The sequence below is a fragment of the Uranotaenia lowii genome, unplaced genomic scaffold, assembly GCF_029784155.1.
Source record: "Uranotaenia lowii strain MFRU-FL unplaced genomic scaffold, ASM2978415v1 HiC_scaffold_116, whole genome shotgun sequence".
Taxonomy (NCBI): domain Eukaryota; kingdom Metazoa; phylum Arthropoda; class Insecta; order Diptera; family Culicidae; genus Uranotaenia; species Uranotaenia lowii.
The window spans coordinates 46,547-69,014 of record NW_026597144.1 but is presented as its reverse complement, the minus strand read 5'-3'; the positions used below and the strand labels follow the sequence as shown (position 1 = coordinate 69,014).

General features: G+C 39.1%; 2 protein-coding genes across 2 annotated transcripts; both read left to right on the top strand.

The window, feature by feature from the left end:
- Positions 1–9,127: 9,127 nt before the first annotated feature.
- On the top strand, positions 9,128–11,684 carry LOC129759163 (uncharacterized). Its single transcript, XM_055756572.1, has 3 exons — positions 9,128–9,217; positions 9,282–9,371; positions 9,440–11,684. The coding sequence occupies exon 3, from the start codon at positions 9,646–9,648 to the stop codon at positions 11,611–11,613; it is 1,968 nt and encodes a 655-aa protein (XP_055612547.1). The 5' UTR covers positions 9,128–9,217; positions 9,282–9,371; positions 9,440–9,645; the 3' UTR covers positions 11,614–11,684.
- A 3,575-nt stretch (positions 11,685–15,259) lies between these two features.
- LOC129759164 (uncharacterized) lies at positions 15,260–17,222 on the top strand. Its single transcript, XM_055756573.1, has 2 exons — positions 15,260–16,891; positions 16,953–17,222. The coding sequence occupies exon 1, from the start codon at positions 15,260–15,262 to the stop codon at positions 16,607–16,609; it is 1,350 nt and encodes a 449-aa protein (XP_055612548.1). The 3' UTR covers positions 16,610–16,891; positions 16,953–17,222.
- The last annotated feature ends 5,246 nt before the right edge of the window (positions 17,223–22,468 follow it).

The window sequence follows — 22,468 nt, the reverse complement described above, 5'->3', positions numbered from 1 at the left end:
TAATGCAAAACAATTATATCCCAGCATATGGAAACGCGGTTTATGAGAATTTGTTCCGATTTGCATTTTGTTGCATTTTACCCCAGACGGCTAACTGGATTTTAAAAATATGTATTTAAAAAAATTGAGTGATTGTTCGAAAAATATTTCCACATGATCAATGTTGGTATAGGATGAGGAAACCAGTATAAAGTTTGTAGGTGATAGTATCAAGCCAATCCGTCATACTAGGTAAAGATTTTTACGGCATCGAAAAATGTTAAAAATTGTACATTCATTGTTCGATTTTTCAAATTTTATATGAAAATCAAAAACTTAAAAAAACTATCGAAGGATTCAAGAAACTATGTCATCATCATTTTGTTATCATTAAAAGATAACTTTATCTCATTACATTAAATTAAAAATTGAATCTGTGTGGTGTTATATAAATGTTGCATTCAACCCCGCTGTTGCATGATGCCCCGTTTGACGGTACGTTTACCTATGCTTTACACATTGTATTGGTTCAAGAACCAAAATCATGAAAAAGTTAAAACTACTTCCATTGCACACACGGTGTGCAATCGGTCTTATAGCCTCGGAAAGTCATTGCACACACGGTGTGCAATCCGTCTCGAATGGGTTAAAAATAATCATGAAATGAAGGGTTCATCAAGACGGAATGATTTTGAACCGATATTTTATAACTAAGCGTTCAAACATTTAAATAAATATTTAGTTCTTCCTTCCGTCAGGTTTTCAGAAAAATCTAGGGGGCTGTAACAACATAGAAATTATATTTTTAGTCCACCTTTATTGAAACTAGGTAGTTGAGTCTGCAACAAATCCAGCAACTTAACTTTTTGGTACATTATTTACAAAAAATGGGTATAAAATTTCTTAAGATATCTCTTCCAGCTAGAGTTGATAAATTGAAATAATAACACTTGTACTCAGCTTTAAAATTTGAATTAATTTTTAATTAAATATGGGCCGCTAATTTCAAAAATCAAAATTAAATTCATATTTAATTTTTGAATTTCTAGGCTAAATTCTCAAATTTCAGTTATATGTAAATGTATAAGGCTTCAAATTTGTAGCAAACATTTGAATTTTAAATTTGCTTCAATCTTGTTTGGTTCGCCCTATTCATTGGGTACTACAGTTTACAAAATATCTTATACCGTATTTGTTTATGCCGAGTGTTGCACTAGTGTTGCACTGGTGCACCACTAGGTGCTGTCAAACTATTTGTATATTCGGACAGTGTTGCACTAGATTTGACCTGGTGTTGCACTGCCATCGGGCGGTGTTGCCCCGAAAATTTTGTCAGTGTTGCGAGAGAGCGTGTGAGTGAGCGAGGTAGCAATACACTGGCGACGATTTTTGTTTGTTTTTATCGGGAACGGTGGGACACTCCACGAGTGGAGAAAACAAATACAGTATTAGAGACTTATGCTCGATTTAATATCCTTGGCACTAGAAGAAAATGGAGAGTTCATTTCAACTCACCGTGGTTAATTTAGGGGTACACGAAGCAAAAAGATCGTTTGAAGTCTTCAAGAATAGCTTAGACTTTGAAAGTTTTCCAGTCAAGCCATGCTTTGTTAGTTTTTTGCCACTCATGAAACTATTATCAAACAACGACTGAGATAAAGTTTAGTTCTTTCAGAAATGGGACAGTTAAGAAGGCGTGAAAGATTTCTACTTTATTCTTGGTATCCTCCATCTGCCCCCATTTTTTTAGTCATGGTACTGACTAGTTTTTCCACTTATACTTCGCTAAATCTCTATTTTGGGCGGCTGCGCCCTTTTCCTTCAATTTCCGCTTCTTTTTGGCACAATTCTCTTAGAAAGAAACTGGGGGCAATTTGGTGGATTCAGCTGTTTTGAAATCAGCAAAACTTGATTATTTTTGTGCCACTAAAAACTTTTTTACCTGAATGTCTGCTGAAAAAATCTGACAAAAAAGAAGCAAAACCATCATGAGTTTGAATTCAAAATATAATCGGTTAGTTTAGATCGTAGGTTGTGAAATATACATACAAGAGTTTTTTTAGCTTTTAAAATCAGTGAAACCAAAGTTTTAATTTTGAAAATAGTTGTTTTTTCCCACAGAAGCAGAATCTTGACAAATTATTTCATTTTTTTTAAACAACCAGCAAATACATACTTTAATTTGCTAGGGACTTTACCTCGAGCAGAAATGTTATAGGATTCAACCGCTAGATTCAACTGCTGAAATTTGTTTGAAAAGGGAATTTTCATAAGTTTCGTCATCCATCAGAAATCACCTGTCTGATTGCTTCTGTTGAGTGTACGATACACTCACTGGGCAGCACCGAACACCCCTGCTGGAAAGGAAGCAACTTTCAAAACCGTGATAGCCGATGTCATGTCGTGACAGCGGATGTCAACGTAAAGGGAGAAGATTTTTTTTTTTTTTTTTTTTTTGTATCGTTTATTTAGAGAGGGATTAACCTAGTGTTTTCACCCTCTAGTTTAAGTTTACAGTTTTACAATTTTTCAAATATCTTTGAACAATTCACTTAATTTCAGGAATCTAATTAATTTTTCTTCACTTTCTTTGCTATTTTGTAGTATAACCTCTAATCCTCCTTCTGGTAATATATCCTGTCTGAGCTCACAATATTTTCGACATTCTGTTAGAAGATGTTTCACTGTCATTGTCACGCCACAAGTGCAGCAAATTGGTGCCTCTTTTCCTTCCAGGACATGTTGGTGGGTGATATGCGTGTGACCAGTTCTCAGCCTGGTGAAAATTTTCTGCTCCTTTCTCGTTGCGATGTCTGTCCATTTCCCTGTAGTCGATTTTATTTCCCTTAAAGCGGTATCCTGTTCGTGTCTCCAGTTTCGTCCGTGCGTTTTCCACAATTGCTGTCGTACCCATTTCAGCGCGTCCGCTTTGGGGGTATTCATCCGCAGCATTTCGCCGTCTCGTCCTAAGTTAGCAAGTTGGTCTGCTTTTTCGTTTCCGAAGATTCCAACGTGGCTAGGGATCCATACAAGCGTAGCATTTTTTGCATTTTGATGTTGCTGGATGCTCTGAATTATTGGGTGCTTTACTCCGCTTTCGAGAGCTGTTAGCACACTGGCCGAGTCCGTGTAGATCACTGTTGCTGTATTTGCCTGCTGAAGTGCCAATTTTATTGCTGTTGCTTCCGCCGAAAAAATGGAAAATGTGTTTGGCAACTGTTTCGAAATATTTTCTTCTGATGAACTGAATACGCCTATACCAACTTTTCCATTGGCTAATGATCCATCAGTAAATAATTCTTTTCTGGAACTGTATATCGTGTTTTTAAGATGAGCAAACATGGCTGTAGCTGAATTTTTGTTTCCTCCAATTTTGAATCCTCTTTTTACAGTCCAATCAATTTTTAAGGATATATCTCTCAAATCTGTGCTATTTTCCGAATGGAGCTTCAAAATGGGGGGGATTTTGTTATTGGTGATATTTTCAAGTAGTGAATTTGCTCTGTTCAGGATATAATTTTCATTATAGCTTACTCTTTCGGATATCCAAATGGCTTTTCTTGCCCAATTTTCCGCTACAAGAAGTTCGAAAGGTAGCACGCCGTTCTCTACATATAAAGCTTTTATTGGGGTGGTGTGGAACGCACCTGATACCGTTCTCAACATGTTGTTATAGGTTGTTTTTAATTTTAATATTTCATAGGGCTCAAAAAATTCCCAACCGTAGAATAATTTGGATATCACAGTTGCAAATCCAATTTTCGAAAGAGTCTCTCTACTACCAAATCGGCTGATTACTTTGAGAAATCGTATTCTTGCTTCACAATCTATTTGAAGTGTTTTAATGTGAGAATTGGCATTCCCTTTCTGGTTTATGTTTATGCCCAATATGCGAGTTATTCGTTTTCTCGGTATTTCTACCCCATTTGCATTCAGCATTTTCATTCTGAAAAAGTGATGGCGACCTTTTGTACCAGAGCATGTGTGTAAAAGCGCACTCTTTCTGGCATTTATTGAGAATCCATTTTTCTCTGCCCATTTCATTGTAGCATCGATTCCCTTTTGTAAATTTTTGCGGCAGACAGCTGCAAATTTACTTCTACAGATCAACAAGATATCATCTGCATAAATTAATATTGTGATATTTCTGGGAATATGTTCAAAAACTGTATTGATCACCAGTAGGAAAAGTGTTGGAGAGATGACTGAGCCTTGAGGCACTCCAGTTTCTTGTGGCCGAGCAGAGGACATGGCTCCATTGACTCCCACTCGAAACGACCGGTTTTGAAGAAATTTTCTTACCATTTGATAAGTTCGATTTCCGATCTTTATCCTTACTAACGCTTGTAAAATGCCTTTTCGCCAAGTTTTGTCAAAAGCTTTGGAAATATCGAGTGAAACTAGTTCTGAATGTTTCCTCTCATGGCGGTGCTCAGTTAATACGTCTTTCAATTGGCTGAGGTAACTAGTGGTACCTCTACCACTACGGAAAGCATGTTGATTGCGATGTAAAACATTATTTTCCTCCAAGAAATACTGGAGTCTGCGGTTTATCATTCTTTCGTAAGTTTTCGCTAAGCATGAAGTAAGTGCGATTGGACGAAAATTTTCTGGATCGCTGGGTTTGGGAATTGGAATAACTATACTTTCCCTCCATTCGATTGGATAATCTCCCCTTTGCCATAAATCATTGAAAGACTTAAGTATAACTCTTTTCGCGATTGGTGGCATATTCGTAATCATACTATATGTTATTTCGTCCGGTCCGGTGGCTTTCCCAACACATTTACTCAGAGCTGAATTTAATTCTGCACCTGAAAAGTCGGTGTCCATAAATTCATTGTTCGAAATAAATGGTGGAAGTTCTATGTTTAGATCTGGATGACTGTTTTGAGTGAAATTTTCTTGGAAGTTGTCTGCGATGTGATTGGCTATCTTTTGTGGATCTTCAGTGTACTCTCCTCTTATCGTCATTTTTATTATCTGAGATGTTTTCTTTCCCGTTATTTTGCCAAATCTTTGCCACATTTCGGAGGTTGGAGTGTGGGCGTTGAAAGAACTGGCAAACTCTTCCCAGGGTTTCTTTTTACCCTTTTGGACCGCATCCCTTGCTTCGGCTCTAGCATGTCTAAAATTTTCGTTTCTATCTCCCCAATTATCGTCGGTTCTTGATGTTTTGCGTAAAATCTTCCATTTTTCTTTCCTGTTTCGAATTTTTGCTTCAATTTCCTCTGTCCACCACGAAGCGTATTTTGGAGCAGTGTTTCCCGTTGTACGCGGGATTGCGCGTTTTGCGGTTTCAAAAATGGCTCTAGTAATATTACTTATTTTTGGTAGCATTATAGAGAGCAGTTCGTCGCTTATGTCTTGCTGGTATTTCTCCCAATTAGCTTCTTTGATTTTCCATTTTTTAACAGTAGGCAGATTCTCAAATATTCCATCAAGCATAACTAAGATAGGAACATGATCACTGTTAAAGGGTTCAGAGTGGGTTGACCATTTTAATCTACTAAGGATTGATGTGGATGCAAAGGTGATATCGATTGATGTATCCTGATTATTTTGAGTTGGACTAAATCTAGTAATTGAACCGTCGTTAAGTGCAACCATTTCGTTTTCAGCTGCCCAATCAAAAATCATTTCACCCATCGGATTTGTTGAATTGTCCCAAGCAATATGACGACCGTTAAAATCTCCTCCTATTAAAAAAGGGGGGTGGAGATTTTCTACTAAAGATCTCAGCGCTTCCTTTGCCATGTTAGAATATCCTGTTTTATAGTGGTTGTAAACGCAGACTAAAGTTACTTTTAATGGAGAAAGTAACCTGACTGCTACCGCTGGAATGCGTGGATCGAGGTCAATGATTTCGTGTGGTACTTGTTTCAATACTCCAAGTACCGCATGCCCTTTTTTTGAATTTGGTTTAAATTTAGATGTATAAATATTATAGTTACGTTCCCAAAAAGTACTATAAGTATCAGTGAGTGTTTCTTGCAACATTATACTTATCGGTTGTTTGTTCCAGACCATTTTCGTGAGCTCCACTTCATTCCTCCAAAATCCTCGTATATTCCACTGCAGTATCAGTTGCTGACCTCTAGATCTCGCGGATCGAGGCGATGGCGCTGCATGGGTGGGTGGGTGCGTATAACTTCTACTGGTTCCTTCGCCGGGGTCAAAGTGTGTTGATATGTTCGCCCTCCCTGGTGTTAGCGAATTGTGGGTGGTGTGTTGTAGCGAATTTTGTGATGACCTAGGAAGGGTGAGCGAGTTTGAAACTGTTCGGTCTGAATTGATAAGGGAACTTACTTGCAAGTGCCCCGGTTGCCCCCGTACGGCACGCTCTCGACGAACATCTGGCGTCCCAGGATCATGCCAAGCAGCCGACGGGGGGCGAGGGCTTTGGGACATCGTTGCGCCTATCTGGGCTGTGGGAGAAGGTTCACCCTCTACGGGTATGAGGATTGCGTCCCGGAGGGCTAGCCTACCAACCCACATATTACCCGGGATCCCTACTTCACTTTCGGAGATCCCGTGCCACAGATGGCCTGGTAGCTCCGTGATTTTGTTGTTTATGTTGCTGATGTTGTTGGTGGTTGGTGATGGTGTGTCGATCATTTGCTTTGTTGTTTTATATGCTGCTATCATTTCACTTCCGAAAAAACTGCTCGTTGGTTTCCTCCATGCTTTCGTCGGAATCATCTAATGTTGCTTGCTCTTCTTCATCTTCATCATCATCTTCAGTTTCCGTTTGTTTTGCGTTCTTGTTTTTCTTCTTAATGGCTAAAGGGGATAGTGGTCCTCGTTTTCCTGTTTTCTCACCAGCATTTTTAGACTGTTGTTGATTTTTACTTGTTTGCCTCGTTGCCATTGGAGATGGCGGGTTCATCTGTGTATTTACTTTTTTCGGAACATTTTTGGGAACTTGGAATCCAAGTTTTGGCTCTTGATCTTGATTTTGTTGTTTTTTTAAGTTGTTGTTGAGCTGCAGCATGAAATTGCTCTGGCTGTTGTTGTTGATTAGCAACAGGAGTTGTCATTCCAGATGCTGGAGATCCAACTCGGCTGCGATCTTTGTTTGGTGTCATTGTTGGGGAAATATTGTGTTCGCGGAAGTAGTTTTTTACTCTTTCCTTGTATAAGGAAAATTCGGCTTCAATCTTCGAATATTGTTCGCTTTCTTTCATTAGGATTTCAATTTTTTCAGTCAGAGTTTTCACGTTCGTTAATAGAGATTCAATGATTTTATCTTTCTTGACACTGTCCGCATCGGTGACCGATGCATAAGTGGGTCTAGCGTTTGACATGCTAACCTTTTTCCTAGCTTCAGCCCAGGAAATGGACTCATCCGTTTTTACGCGAATGACCGCTTCCTCATGGCGATACAGAGGGCATTTCCTCCCCGCCGCGGAGTGTTCGTTATTTTCTTCAGGACAGTGTGGGCATTTGAATTTTTCTGTGCATGTGTTTTCGGTGTTTGAGTGATTACCGGCACATCTAGTACAGCGCGTTTTCCCTTGACACCTTTTTTTGGTATGCCTGTACTCCAGACAATTCCTGCAAATCATAGGACTTTCATAGTAGGTACGAACCGCAACTTTCATCCACCCGAAGTACACTTCTTGAGGAAGACGTGTACTGCCGAATGTTAAAACCATTAAAGGTGTATTAACAGGTTTCTTATCGACAAATTTTGTAATTTTCCTGACGGCAGTAACTCCCTGGTTTTTGAGTTGTTCTAAAATTTCATCTTCCGATAAGTTGGTTGATTCCGGCTGGAAAACTATTCCCAATGTTTTGTTGAGTCCGGGATGATCGAAAATATCCACCGTTGTATTATTATCGAGAACCTTTATTTTCTTCAATTCATCCGCTAGCTTGATATTGAAGGTGCTGAGGGTGTAACTCAACCCTCTTCCATCGATCGACATCTCTACCTCTTTTTTAAGCGGTTTTCCCAATTTACTCTCGATTATTGATGAGAACCAAAATGGATTGTTTGGTAAGGGGTTAGGATTTTCTGCTGCGCGTTTAACCATAAGAAAAATTTTGCGACCGTCAAATGTTGACGAACGCATATAGGGGGGGATTGGAGATGAATCCACATCTACTGTGGAACCCCCATCCCCGGGGGACGCGCCGGGCATGGCGCTTTAAATTTGCACACTTTTTTTACCAGATTCACTTGCGATAATCAATAGGGAAGTAGGAAGAGTACCCTAATAACCCAAATTGGAAAGGGAGCCCCACCCACCCCTCACTTCCGTTTCCGTTTTCAGCGATAACTACAACTATCGCTACCAGGCGACCAGGTTCGCTAGGGCGTGTTTGCTATCACCACCAAACACTCAAGCACGTGTTTTCAGTAGAGCTTTCCTGCTCTATTTTTCACTCCCGCCACTGCGCATGCGAAACGCTACGCTCTTCTTTTATTTCTCTCGCTCCCGTTCACTTTGACCCGTAAGCTTTTTATGGCAAGAGCGAGCTTTTGCTTCGCTGCTAACCACTATTATTCACTCTCTCTGTTTCGAACTACTCAACTGTTCTGCTTGTTTGTCTTCGTAAACACTACCGCGCGCCAAAACAATTTCGAATTTTTTAGCCCTTCACTTAGGCTGCCCGATATACGGGACTTCACGCACACTATTTCGTGCTCACTGTATAGAAATCTATTGGGGACTATCTATATGTGCTTTACCCGAGGGGAATTATCGAAACAGTATCACTCCTATAAATCTCTCCTGTGCTCACTTCACTGAGTTATACTTTCAAAACACCATAAACCGGATGTTCATGCGCAAGCTTAACGATAATTAATACCCGTTTGTCACTTCCGACATGCGATTCTAGGAAAAATTCTCCGCCGAACGATTTGATAGAACTGCCTCTTACCACTGTAATTCTGAAACTTCAAGGGAGACAATGGGAGAAGATGAGTCATCATTTTGCGTGCGAATTTAAGAAGTGCAAGACGTTCTATTCTAAATCGTTAAAATTACATTTTCCTTTAAGTGGAGTAATAAGTATCTTCTTTATACAAAAGTTTATATTATAAACTCAAACCTGTAAGTAGAGAACGATATTTGTAGTTTAAATTATCTTAACATATATTCAATCGTACATTAGGCAAAAGGGAAGAAAACTAAACCACGTGAGGTTTTGAAAAGGATCAATCGGATCCAACATTTCATTTGGAATCGTTTCTCTGGATTTAAAATCAATCGAAGTTTGTGATTCCGTAAGTACAAAGAGAAACTAAAATTGGTAAAACATATTAAAAAGAATATTTCACTAAAATTTAGACCACTTAGCAAAAGTAACCTTCATAGACCGATCAGACTTTGCATACCGGTAGTCATTCAAGCTACAGTCTTTGGAAAAATATACTAAATGTAAGTCACCACTATTTGTATTAAACATAAACCTTAATAATTTGCTAAACGAATAAATTATATTTTAGCTTCAAGCTGCTAGAAAAAGAACGCTGCTTTGAGGAGTTTATTTTACCACAACAAACTTGAAGATTTACACACCAGACCAGACATAACCTCAAAAAAGATGCCTGAATTGGGACGCGAGCCGGAGAAGTCAAAGCCGGAAAAGGCAAAGCCGGAGAAATCATTGCCGGAGAAGTAATTACCGGAGAAGTCAAAGCCGGAGAAGTCAATGCCGGAAAAGGTCGACAACAATAATTGCGTACTTTGTGAGGATACGGACAGCGCGGATGATATGGTTCAGTGTGACGGTTGTAGCTTCTGGAGTCATTATGTTTGTGCTGGGGTCACTGAAGCCATCGCATCCCTACCGTGGAAGTGCGCTAAATGTAGCAATGAGCTACAAGTACCGAAGATTAGGAAGCCGGTGAAGAAAACTGCTTCCAAACGAAACGGTAGTACCAAGAGTGAAGTTTGTACGGATGCTGGGAAGTCTCAGAGTACCGGATCTATTCAAGAATCGCTGTCTGCCCTCGAAAAGGAAACCGCTGCAATCGAGCAGCAATTGCTGGAAGAGAGGAAACTGCATCAGAAGCGGATGGAGTTTCAACGTACGGTCATCGCAAAGAAACGTGAATGGCAACAAAAGCAATTGGATGAAAAGCTGCTTTTGGAGAAGCAACAGTTGGAAAACGAGTTGGCCGATCATAAGGAATTTCTTGTCCGTCAGAAGTCGATGCGGGAGCAGTTTCAGCAAATGAAAGCTGAATTGAGCCAGGAGTATGCCGATGAAAGTGAAGATGAATCTGATCCGGATACTGCCTCAGGCAAAACGGAACGTTGGGTAGACGCTCACCGTGATGTTAGGGGAGCTTTTCCCAAGAAATTGGCCACCGGAGAAATCTCTATGGACACGATTTTCTGTCAACGAGGAAATAAACAAAACGACGATTTGAAGAAGCACGATTTGTTTCCCGAACAACGTCAGCAGGTCAATTCATCACTATTACCTGAACAAGGACCACCTAGAATGGCTTCGAGAATGGTTTCTGGGATATATCCGGAAGAAAACGCAGCAGAATTTTCGCCTTACTTCCACGAACTGGAGGAACGTTTCGATTTGACAGCAAACGAACGAAGTGTCATAAGAAACATCCTAGAGCGAAGAGATCGAACTGATCCGGAAGTCCATCTACGAACTTTGAATGCCATGGGACCGACGAAAGAGCAGTTAGCTGCACGTCAGGCGGCATCAAAACACTTGCCTGTATTTCGAGGGGAGCCAGAAGTGTGGCCATTCTTCATAAGTTGTTATGAAACTACAACCGCAGCTTGCGGTTTCACGAACACCGACAACCTGAAACGCCTTCAGGATAGCTTGCAGGGCCTGGCAAAAGAAGCTGTTCAAAGTCGACTACTGCTACCTGAATCCGTGCCGGAAGCGATCGAAGATCTACGCCAACTTTTCGGAAATCCCGAGAAAATTTTGAAGTCCCTCTTAGCAAAAGTTCGCAAAGCTCAAGCTCCTCGTACTGATAGACTTGAGACATTTCTATACTTTGGTATCGCGGTTAAACAACTATGTGACCATCTGGAGGCAGCAAAGCTGCATGATCACATGAGCAATCCTATGCTCGTCGGAGAGCTGGTCAACAAGCTGCCGTCGGATTATCAGCTGTCATGGGTCCGTTACAAAAAACGGAACGTAGGAACTCCTCTTCGAATGTTCACGAATTTTATGAACGAAATTGTTGCGGAGGTGTCTGAGGTAGCAGACTTTGAAGGCGAGCGTTCCTCAAGTAGGGTTTCCAACGACGTGGGGCGAAACAAGCATAAGAAGAAGGAGCATGTAAATGCGCATGATGCGAAGGTGGCTGCAGCTACGCAGAGTTATGTGGTACCTAGAACACGAAAATCTTGTCCGATGTGTAAGAGAACGGACCATAAATTGAGATTCTGCGATGATTTTTCTTCGCTTCCACTTGCTGAGCGCCGAAAGTTAGTAGACAGATTGAAACTATGTTTAATTTGCCTAAGCGACCACGGTAAAGTTAAATGCACCTTCAAAGGGAAGTGTAATGTTGCTAATTGTAAAGCGAGCCATCATTCACTTCTGCATTGCATAGAAGAAACAGTGCACCATGCCGTAGCCGAATGCAACGTCCATTTCAAAGTATCTCGCACGGTTATTTTCGCATGATTCCGATAACGCTTTACTACGGAGAAAGGTCAATACACACTTTAGCGTTTCTTGATGAGGGAGCGTCCACTTCACTGGTTGAAAATTCGATAGCCAAATCTCTGAATGCGAAGGGAATCCATGAACCATTAGTCATCCTGTGGACCGGCAATATTAAGCGCCACGAAGACAGCTCAAGGAAAATTGATTTCTTAGTATCCGCTCTAGATTCCGAACAGAAATTTAAATTGAATTCAACCCATACCGTTGACGAATTGAAACTTCCCCGCAAAACGGATAGTACCCATAAAACTATGGAAAAGTATCGTCATCTGCAAGGAATTCCGTTACCACAAATTGAACTCGAAGTGCCTAGAGTGCTTATAGGACTTGACAATTTGCACCTATTTGCTCCTTTGGAATCCAGGGTAGGCGGTCCTGGTGAGCCAATCGCCGTACGCTCTGCGCTAGGTTGGACAATATACGGTCCCGACTCTCAGAAGAAATCTCATCGTCATCATATCAACCACCATCTAATCCAATCCATTAGTAATCGAGAATTACACGATCTGATGGGAGCCTTTTACGCTCTGGAAGAAGTCCCATCACCACACGTGAAGTTCGTAGAGCCAGAAGACATTAGACGAGCTCGTGAGATTCTCGAAGCAACCACCGTGCGGATAGGAGATAGGTTCGAAACGGGGCTGTTGTGGAGCCAGAAACCGAATTTTCCCGACAGCTTTCCCATGGCATCGAAGAGAATGGCAGCTCTGGAACGCCGGCTTTCTCGTGATCCGAAACTGCAACAAGCTGTCCGTCAGCAAATAGAGGAGTATTTGAAAAAAGGTTATTGTCACAAGGCGACCCAAGGTGAGTTAGAAAATACTGATCCCTCGTCCATCTGGTACCTCCCCCTAAATGTTGTGCTAAACCCAAAAAAGCCACTCAAAATACGTCTGGTTTGGGATGCTGCGGCCACTGTCCAAGGTGTTTCGCTCAATTCCAACTTGTTAAAAGGCCCCGACTTGTTGTCATCGCTCCCTGCAGTAATTTGCAAATTCCGAGAAAGAAAAGTAGCCGTGGGAGGCGATATAAGGGAGATGTATCATCAGCTCCAAATTAGAGAAGCTGATAAACAAGCTCAACGATTTTTATACCGATTTCCTCAAGAAGAATCTCCTACTGTTTTTGTAATGGACGTAGCCACCTTCGGTGCCACAAGTTCCCCGTGCTCGGCACAATTTGTGAAAAACATCAACGCAAAAGAATTTTCCACAAGTCATCCTGAAGCAGCCGACGCGATAATTAATCGCCATTACGTAGACGACTACTACGATAGCTTTGACTCAGAAGATGAAGCTATTCAGCGGGCGAAGGATGTGCGGTTTATCCACTTGAAAGGAGGTTTTGAAATCACTAATTGGACATCAAACTCCCCGGAAGTTCTGCGAAATTTGGGCGCTCACGCTGGGTCCAAAGAGCAGGTTGTTCATCTGCATCGGGATAAGTTGACACAACACGAGAGAGTTCTTGGAATCGCTTGGGACACTCAACTGGACGTATTCTCCTTTGCTATTCCCGCCAACGTGTCATCTACATCAACGGAACGACCCACTAAAAGATCGGTTCTTAGTACGGTCATGTCCCTCTTCGATCCGATTGGCTTTCTGGCACCATTCACCGTTTTGGGCAAGATGCTCATTCAAGATCTGTGGAGAACGGGATGTCAATGGGATGAGCCAATTGATTCGGATTCTTTGGTTAAGTGGAACCAGTGGATTGCAGGATTTTCTATCGTGGAAAACATCAGGGTACCCAGAAGCTATTTTGGAAATACATCGTCGGATCAATTCGGTGAAATACAACTGCATATTTTCACGGATGCCGGAGAAAACGCATTTGGTTGTGTCGCGTATTTGAGAATTTCAGTAGAAAATGTCGTAAAATGTTCTTTAGTAATGGCACGTTCTAAAGTTGCTCCGATTAAGCAGCTTTCAATCCCGCGACTTGAGTTGAAGGCAGCAGTTCAAGGTGCAAATTTGGGAAACACCATCAAGAATAATCATTCGCTTCACGTAGATCAAATTTTTTATTGGACGGACTCACGTACAGTCTTGTCGTGGATCCAATCAGATCAACGCAAATATCAATCATTTGTTGCTTTTATAATCGGTGAAATTTTAAGCCTAACGAAGCTGACTGATTGGCGATATGTTCCGTCCAAAATGAATGTGGCCGATTTATTAACGAAGTGGGGCCTCTTATCGAACCTCTCCGATGAAAGTCCTTGGTTCCGGGGACCCGATTATCTCTACCTCCCCCCGTCAGAATGGCCTCAACAGAATCTGCCATCAGCGAATACGAAGACGGAAATAAAAGTAGTCCATCTTTTCCATGGAATCGAGCTTCCCAACAGTCTCATCGATGTTTCAAGGTTCTCAAAATGGAACGTAGCGGTTCGAACTGTAGCATGCGTCCTTCGTTTTATCTCCAACTGCCGTCGCAGGCGTAAAGGCCAACCTATAGAAGCCGTGTTGACAACTGTAAAAATACAGAAAATTATTAAAGTTGAAATTCCCTCTGAAAAATTACCTTTGAAACAAGATGAACATCAGCGTGCCGAAATTGTACTTTTTAAATTGGCACAAAGCGAAGTTTATTCAGAAGAGATTAAAATTCTCAAACGCAACGCAAATCTTCCCTCTACTAAGTGGATACCGTCAACTGGGGCAACATGCAACAAATTTCAACTTCAATGGCTTCTAAAATCTTAATCCTGTCAAATAATCATACCTCTTGTACATCAAAAGTTTCAAGGTAGATGGGTCACCAAACTGACGTAGTCAGAAAAATTATTGGTTTCTCCAGTTATTTTTAAATTTACAAAAACATGCGATTTTCACCCCACTAAGAAAAAGGGGTAAATTGCAACAAACTCTTTAATTTATAAAAAATCAAATGAAAACGATTGAAAATTCATAGTTTTTGATTCATTTGTGATGTCATAACGCATAAAGCACCAATTGCAGTAAATTTTGGTTTTGTTCGAATTAAATTTTTAATTTTTTCTGACAAAAATGTTTTTAAGAAAAAAAGTGTTAATCTTCTGCATACATTTAGGGGTAAAAAATACTACAAAATATTCTATTAGTTCAAATCATGAAAATAAATCTAGGAATGGATGAAATTTTAATGTTAACTGGAGCATAATGCAAAACAATCATATCCCAGCATATGGGAAGCGATTTATGAGATTTAGTTCCGATTTGCATTTTGTTGCATTTTACCCCAGACGGGTAACTGAATTATAAAAATATTTATTTAAAAAAATTGAGTGATTGTTCGAAAAATATTTCCACATGGTCAATGTTGGTATAAGATGAGGAAACCAGTATAAAGTTTGTAGGTGATATTATCAAGCCAATCCGTCATACTGGGTAAAGTTTTTTACGGCACCGAAAAATGTTAAAAATTGTTCATTCATTGTTCGATTTTTCAAATTTTATATGAAAATCAAAAATTTAAAAAAAAACTATCTTAGGATTCAAGAAACTATGTCATCATCATTTTGCAATCATTAAAAGATAACTTTATCTCATTACATTAAATTAAAAATTGAATCTGTGTGGTGTTATATAAATGTTGCATTCAACCCCGCTGTTGCATGATGCCCCGTTTGACGGTACCGATGGAAAAATCAAGTCCGTTATTCAAACTAGTTCCATTAATTGATTCCAACGGCGTGCTACGAATGGAAGGACGCACTGAAAAGGCCGAATTCTTGCCATTTGATCTCCGGTTTCCTATCATTCTGCCAAGAATTCATTACGTTTCTGAGCTTCTTGTCCGCCAATACCACGAACGATACGGACACGGGTTCAGAGAATCTGTTAAGAACGAGATAATGCAGCGATTTGTCATAAATGGTTTGACATGTGGTATGTGGTGCAAAATGAGAAAATGTATGCCGGAGACTCCACGTATGGCCTCTTTACCTATACAACGACTTACTCCTTTTAAAAGACCATTCACCTTTGTCGGCCTGGATTATTTGGGCCCTATCGAAGTTGCCGTTGGACGAAGAAGAGAGAAGCGCTGGGTTGTTGTATTCACCTGTTTGGTCGTAAGAGCAGTGCATTTGGAGGTGGCGCACAGTTTATCCGCGCAGTCATGCCTTATGGCCATTCGACGTTTCGTAAACCGCCGCGGCCCACCTTCAGAATATTTTTCTGATAACGGTACGAACCTGCGTGGAGCAAGTAAAGAAATTACACAACAAGTTCGAGACATCCAAACTGTTTGTGCCGACGAATTCACTAGTGCCACCACCAGCTGGCATTTTATACCTCCAGCAACGCCCCACATGGGAGGAGCGTGGGAGAGGATGGTGCGCTCCGTGAAAAGCATCATGGGAGCTCTCGACGATGGTCGTAAGTTGAACGACGAAATTCTATTAACAACACTCGCCGAAGCAGAAGATATCATCAACAGTCGCCATTTGACTGTAGTGTCACAGGAAGCAGGCAATGAACCATTCTGTCCGAACAGTTTTCTACGTGGTTTGAATCCAAACGAATCGCAAGAGGTCATCAAGCCAACGAATCCAGCAGAAGCGCTGCGTGACTCCTACAAAAGGTCGCAGGAATTTGCTGACGTACTGTGGAAAAAGTGGATTAAAGAATATGTGCCAATTGTTAATCAACGAGCGAAATGGTTCTCCGAAACGACTCCGCTGCAAAAGGGTGATCTCGTGTACATCGTGGAAGGAAATCGACGAAAAGCTTGGGTACGCGGTATCATCGAGCAACCTATCGTTTCCAGTGATGGTCGCATACGCCAGGCCATGGTGCGCACGACAGGAGGAGTATTCAGACGCGGAACGGCAAATCTTGCTGTACTCGAGCTCACAGCTAACACTGATGCAGCAGAAATGGTGGCTCCAGAGAGCTTTTCTGGCCCGACGTTTGATATTAGTGGTAACTCTGCTCCGATTAAGACGACGACTTCAGGGATCTAATCTGGACCAGGTTTACGGGTGGGGGATTATTGAGTGTACGATACACTCACTGGGCAGCACCGAACACCCCTGCTGGAAAGGAAGCAACTGTCAAAACCGTGATAGCCGATGTCATGTCGTGACAGCGGATGTCAACGTAAAGGGAGAAGATGAGTCATCATTTTGCGTGCGAATTTAAGAAGTGCAAGACGTTCTACTCTAAATCGTTAAAATTACATTTTCCTTTAAGTGGAGTAATAAGTTTCTTCTTTATACAAAAGTTTATATTATATACTCAAACCTGTAAGTAGAGAACGATATTTGTAGTTTAAATTATCTTAACATATATTCAATCGTACATTAGGCAAAAGGGAAGAAAACTTGACCACGTGAGGTTTTGAAAAGGATCAATCGGATCCAACATTTCATTTGGAATCGTTTCTCTGGATTTAAAATCAATCGAAGTTTGTGATTCCGTAAGTACAAAGAGAAACTAAAATTGGTAAAACATATTAAAAAGAATATTTCACTAAAATTTAGGCCACTTAGCAAAAGTAACCTTCATAGACCGATCAGACTTTGCATACCGGTAGTCATTCAAGCAACAGTCTTTGGAAAAATATACTAAATGTAAGTCACCACTATTTGTATTAAACATAAACCTTAATAATTTGCTAAACGAATAAATTATATTTTAGCTTCAAGCTGCTAGAAAAAGAATGCTGCTCTGAGGAGTTTATTTTACCACAACAGCTTCGATACCGGCTTTACAGCTTACGCACTCTGAAACTAGCAAACATTTGTTGTTTGAGGTTAGGTTTTAATAGTCAAAGCTATGCAGTACTTTTAGCGTATCGGAGAAAACAATGCTGAACATTTCGGCGATCTACACTTAGTTTTACGTTTATTGAAAATTGATTTGGTATTGCCCATAGTACTTTGAAATATAACAGGTTAACCTCATTTGGCAGCTCCGTGTATGTACACGGCATTCCTACTACAAACAAAAATAGTTGTGAAATATTACTGGTTTTTTATGGAACAGAAATCAAAATTGTTAATTTTGTCTTTATTAGCCGTTTGTTTCTTCTGAAAAGTGCTTTAAATCAAAGATTGATTCTCAGAGGTCATATGGAACGGTAGGTAATGTATGATAAAATCAACGAAAAAAATTCCTGCATTCTTAGCAAGTATTTTATGAAATAAGCAGTGCACATAATATTTCGATGACTTTTAGTCGTTATGTGAGATTACTTTGGAAATTTTCATAAGAACTGGCTATCACATTACAAAAAGCAACAAAATTTTTGTTTTCCAGTCACCAAAAACCCACCAAATCAAACTTTTTACTAATTCAAAGAGCCAAACATAGTTGATGGTATTAAAGAGCATAAGCTCATATTTTTTTCAAAATTTTATTACTTACCAATTCTTTAAAAAATAAGATTTTTAGATGAATTCCATACATTTGCTAAAAATTCTCATAACTATTTTTTGGAGCCTTTCACCAACACAGTTGAAGAGGGCGGAATAGCCTACCTTGTCTATTTCAAAGTACTTTGGGTATGGCCTTGACTTTCCTGATAACCCTTAACCGTAGTGGCCGATCATGTGTTTCACTCAAACGTATGATTCGAAGCTTTTGGACATTTTTGACAGTGTTTGCATACTTTTTCACCATTCACGTACAGACATTTTACGAATAATAAAAAGATTTCAAAAATATATAAGGCCGGATAGTACTTTTCACAGGCAACGAAATGCTATCAAAACTTCGTATGTCCGATAACTAAGATATGAGCTATCAGCAAAAGAAAGTGTCCCATATCTGAATGAACTAAATAAGCTTTTCCTAAGGATCCGGCGCTGATTGTCCGGTGTCCGGTTTTTACTAGCTGCCAGCCAAGGTATTCGACAACTGCGTTTCAGCGGCTTAATTACGCTGCCACGAGCTTCTAGGCCTGCCTCTTCTTCGATGCCCATCTGGATTTCACTAAAGCGCCTATCTACAAATCTCGTTTTCAACTCTTCGCAGCGTGTGACCAACCCATTGTCATAGCTACAATTCCAGATTTTAACATTTGAATCTCCTGGATGGAGAACGCATCCTAATTCGACCATCCATCATCAAACTCCCATCAAATTAAAGTAGTAAATCATTATTAAAGTAGTAGTGATACTTTGTGCTGTTTCTCCGAGCTCACTATACTACAAGCAATATACATTCCAATCATAAATTGAATCAAAAGCTTTATTACAGTAGTATTTCACTGCCACAGTTCCTTAACACATTCATCCGCCGTCCAATTATGCGTCATTCAAAGCATACTCAAGCAACCAGAATTCCCTTGAAAAAGGTTTCATAGAAGCTTAATCAACTCTCGTTTCTGTCTGAAGAGAATACTTATCAGCCCAAAATTTAAGTTTTTAAGCTACTTTGAAATTCGTTTAGGTGGCTGTAGAGAATGCTATTCAGCTTCTAAGAGAATATCAAAATCTTTTACCCGCCGACAAAAAAATCCGGTTGATTGATTGCTGGGTTGCCGGTCTATCATGGTCTATCTCATTGATTTTAATTATATTATTTTGATAACAAAAGCTTACTTATGCCTAGAGAATTGAACCGCTGCTCTCTAGGTTGCAATGAAACTCACCAGCTTCTCGACCAATCCAGCAGTAGTTTATTGCCACTGTAATAATTAGTATTTAAACTTATGCCACATTCGTCATCCTGGTGGTGCACCGGTAGTGCACCAAGTGCTGTCAAAGCGTTTTTTTATATGAAGTTAACAGCAGTTGGTGCACAACCATCTTTCCACCAGATGAAAACGAATATGGCATTAATGTCATTTGGGGTGATTGAATGGGTTGGTTAATAGATTGTACCTTATGTCGTTTAAAGGACTTTCAGTACACTTCATAGATAATTACAAAAATGCTCATCATCAACAATATATTCGATTATCTTTACATTGATAAGAAAAAATCGATGAATTCTTGAATTCCATTTGTAAATATCAGTACTGACATAACAAAACAAATTCCATGACAAAAACTGACAGACATTTTTTGCATGTCGATAAAAATTCTCAGACAGGTTTTTAAAATGTCTATAAGTATCTTAAGCTAACGTTATCGACCTTCTTGAAAGAAGTTGCATTAAAAGCGCTTAGAAGTTCCGTTATCGATAATTTAACCTTTCAAAAGGCGATACAAGTTCCTGAGTAACTTTCACGTGACAAGAGTCTGCTGAAGTTCCCGTAAAACATTTCTTCAGCCAAATGTAAACTTCGGAGTTCCATCATTAGGTAAAAACGCGACTTTTGGTTGCTACACCTTTTGCCAACAAGGCCTGTTATGTCTGTTCATCGATATAATTCTCTAGCATCTATCTACCACATCCATCTCCACTTACGTTCCCGAATCTCGATTTCTAGCGCCTTTTTGGTGACAATAAGCTGTATACTACACTTTATTCTGAATAATACACCGACTACAAAACTGACTATGGCGTCTTGAATTTAAAACTTAATTTAGATTTTCTCTATCACCTCTATATTTGGTGATATGGCGTATTGAAAATTTAGAACAGGTCAGTCAATTCTACACTTTTCAGAAATAGGAACAGATAGGATTACAACTCTTTCTAAAAACATTCAAGAAAATCAAAAAAAAATTTAACACATTTAACAACTTTCTTAAATACTGCGAAACGATTTGCCTTAAGGTTTTAAAAATATCAACAATTGTGTACAAACTTATTCAATGATTTTTTACCTCTTTTCAAAACTTATCTCGAAAACAAGAGCAGACACAAAAATCTAAGCAAATATTTAAATCAGCGCCCCAAAATCAATCAAAACTAGCTCTTATATCTTTTGCACCTCGGAATGTTTTTTTTTCTGTTGAATTGTGCTATTTATCCAGAGTGAACACGTATCATGGTTCTTGGTTTTTTTTATCAATACAACTTCAAAATATGATCTATTAACGTTTTAAACTGCTATAATGTCTAATCTGACATGTTATTTGATGTTATCGATTTGAAATCAAAACAGTTGGCATAGAAGACAAACCCAAGTAACAATTTAAGTTTTATTCTAACCTTAACAGTTCGCTTAAGACTATTTCCTAAAGCTACTTTATAAGCCAAAGCGCATTCTACGCTATTAGCACAACTACTTTAAAGTTAACATATGGCCAAAAGGGACCATTTTGTTAACGTTGTTAAAGCTAATTCTATACGCTATAATAAAACATCCAACAGAATAGTTTTATTCGACCTTATAGACATAGCTTTAAGAAACCTTTCAGAGCCCTCTTCAGACTATCCACAGCTCTTTTAAAACTACGTCGTGGAATCTGATAGGAATTTTACTGTGGCAGCTGTGGAATCTAATAGAAATTTTACTGTGGGAGCTTTCTGTTCCGTTTTTTCTCGTTTTATCACTTACTCTCCCAAGCATTTGATGATAGGTAAAGATTCCATTTAAAATATTTTAAAAATATTCTCATTCTCATTTTCAATATATCTAAGCAAGAAACTTCCTGCAACCTCAGATTTCTGGTGAAGTATATACGAAATAGCATCAAAACTTAAGCGCGCCTCAAAGAAAATCAAGATTGACCATATTTTAAGCATTTTTTAAATAAAAAAATTATAATTAAAAAAAAATATGAATTGGCTCAAATGATGCAATTTTTGTTTTACATTGAAATTCATCACCTATACAACAAATAGTACCGTCAACATTGTCAAATTGATGAAAATGTCGAGTTTTTAGTATTAAAGTATTATTTACAGCAACATGGTGTCAGTAATTTCGATTCAATTTCACAATCAACATGGCGCTCAGTAAATTAATATTGAAAATCTTAAGGCAGTTGTAAAACAGTGTTAAGATGGTTTTATGACGGTTAGAAAAATGTGGTAATAAAACAATTTCAATAAACAGTTTTTAAATGGTTTTAAGAGACCTTGAATCACAGCTTCGTTTGACGTTTCTCTAAATGGAATACACGCTCATGATGGATTTATCCATTTTTGAGAAAGAGAAGTTTTTCGCAATAAATGAAAACATTTCGATTTGTTGCTTGGCAAAAGGCATTCATGCAACTTTTTGTTTTGTTTCCTTTTGACTATGAGGATGGTCAATCATCTTTAAATAACAAATAGGTATTGCTATCAAATAATCTCAAACTATTTAGGAATAGAACATTTTCTGTCATCAAAACCCTGGCCTCAAAGCTAAATAATAACCCGCATAAATAAGGATTATAACCAAATGATTTTTGAAGCGTAATAAAACGTTTAGCAAACGATTATTGAAATTTTAAAAACATTGCCTGAATCGTGAATTCCGAAATGATTGAATTTTGAATCTGTAGTTAGGTTATGTAAAAGAGTTAAAAACTGTTAAAACAGTTGTATGGGAAAACAATTGGAAGTGATAAAACGATTCTTTAAAACGCCCTTCGGATGTTTTACTTACTATTACCAGAACTGCCTTACGCTTTAAATAAATCGTTATTTTCAATGATCGGCCAATGCTAGTGGTCTTCATTCTGAATACATCATCTGAAACTTGTTGAGGCTGATTTAGAATGAGCATTTTCGCTTGTGATGAAACTCGATTTTTCCGTCTTTGCTGAGTTGAAGCCGGTTTCTGCAGTCTTCCAGAAATTTTCAAGGACGGTTTATCTGAAAACAATTTTGTTAGTTCTGGATTGGATGACGTAAATAAAGATCAACTTCGCATTGAGAGACAGAGATGGATAAATAAAACAAGTAGTTTAATAGGCGTACTTGTAAATGAATTTTCTAATACATTTATTCTTATCGAATCACAAAAACCGTTTATTCACAGTGGGCTTTTATTC

Bases quoted from the DNA above. Each gene is read 5' to 3' on its own strand.
- LOC129759163 (XM_055756572.1), top strand. From the start codon at position 9,646: ATGCCGGAAAAGGTCGACAACAATAATTGCGTACTTTGTGAGGATACG.
- LOC129759164 (XM_055756573.1), top strand. From the start codon at position 15,260: ATGCCCCGTTTGACGGTACCGATGGAAAAATCAAGTCCGTTATTCAAA.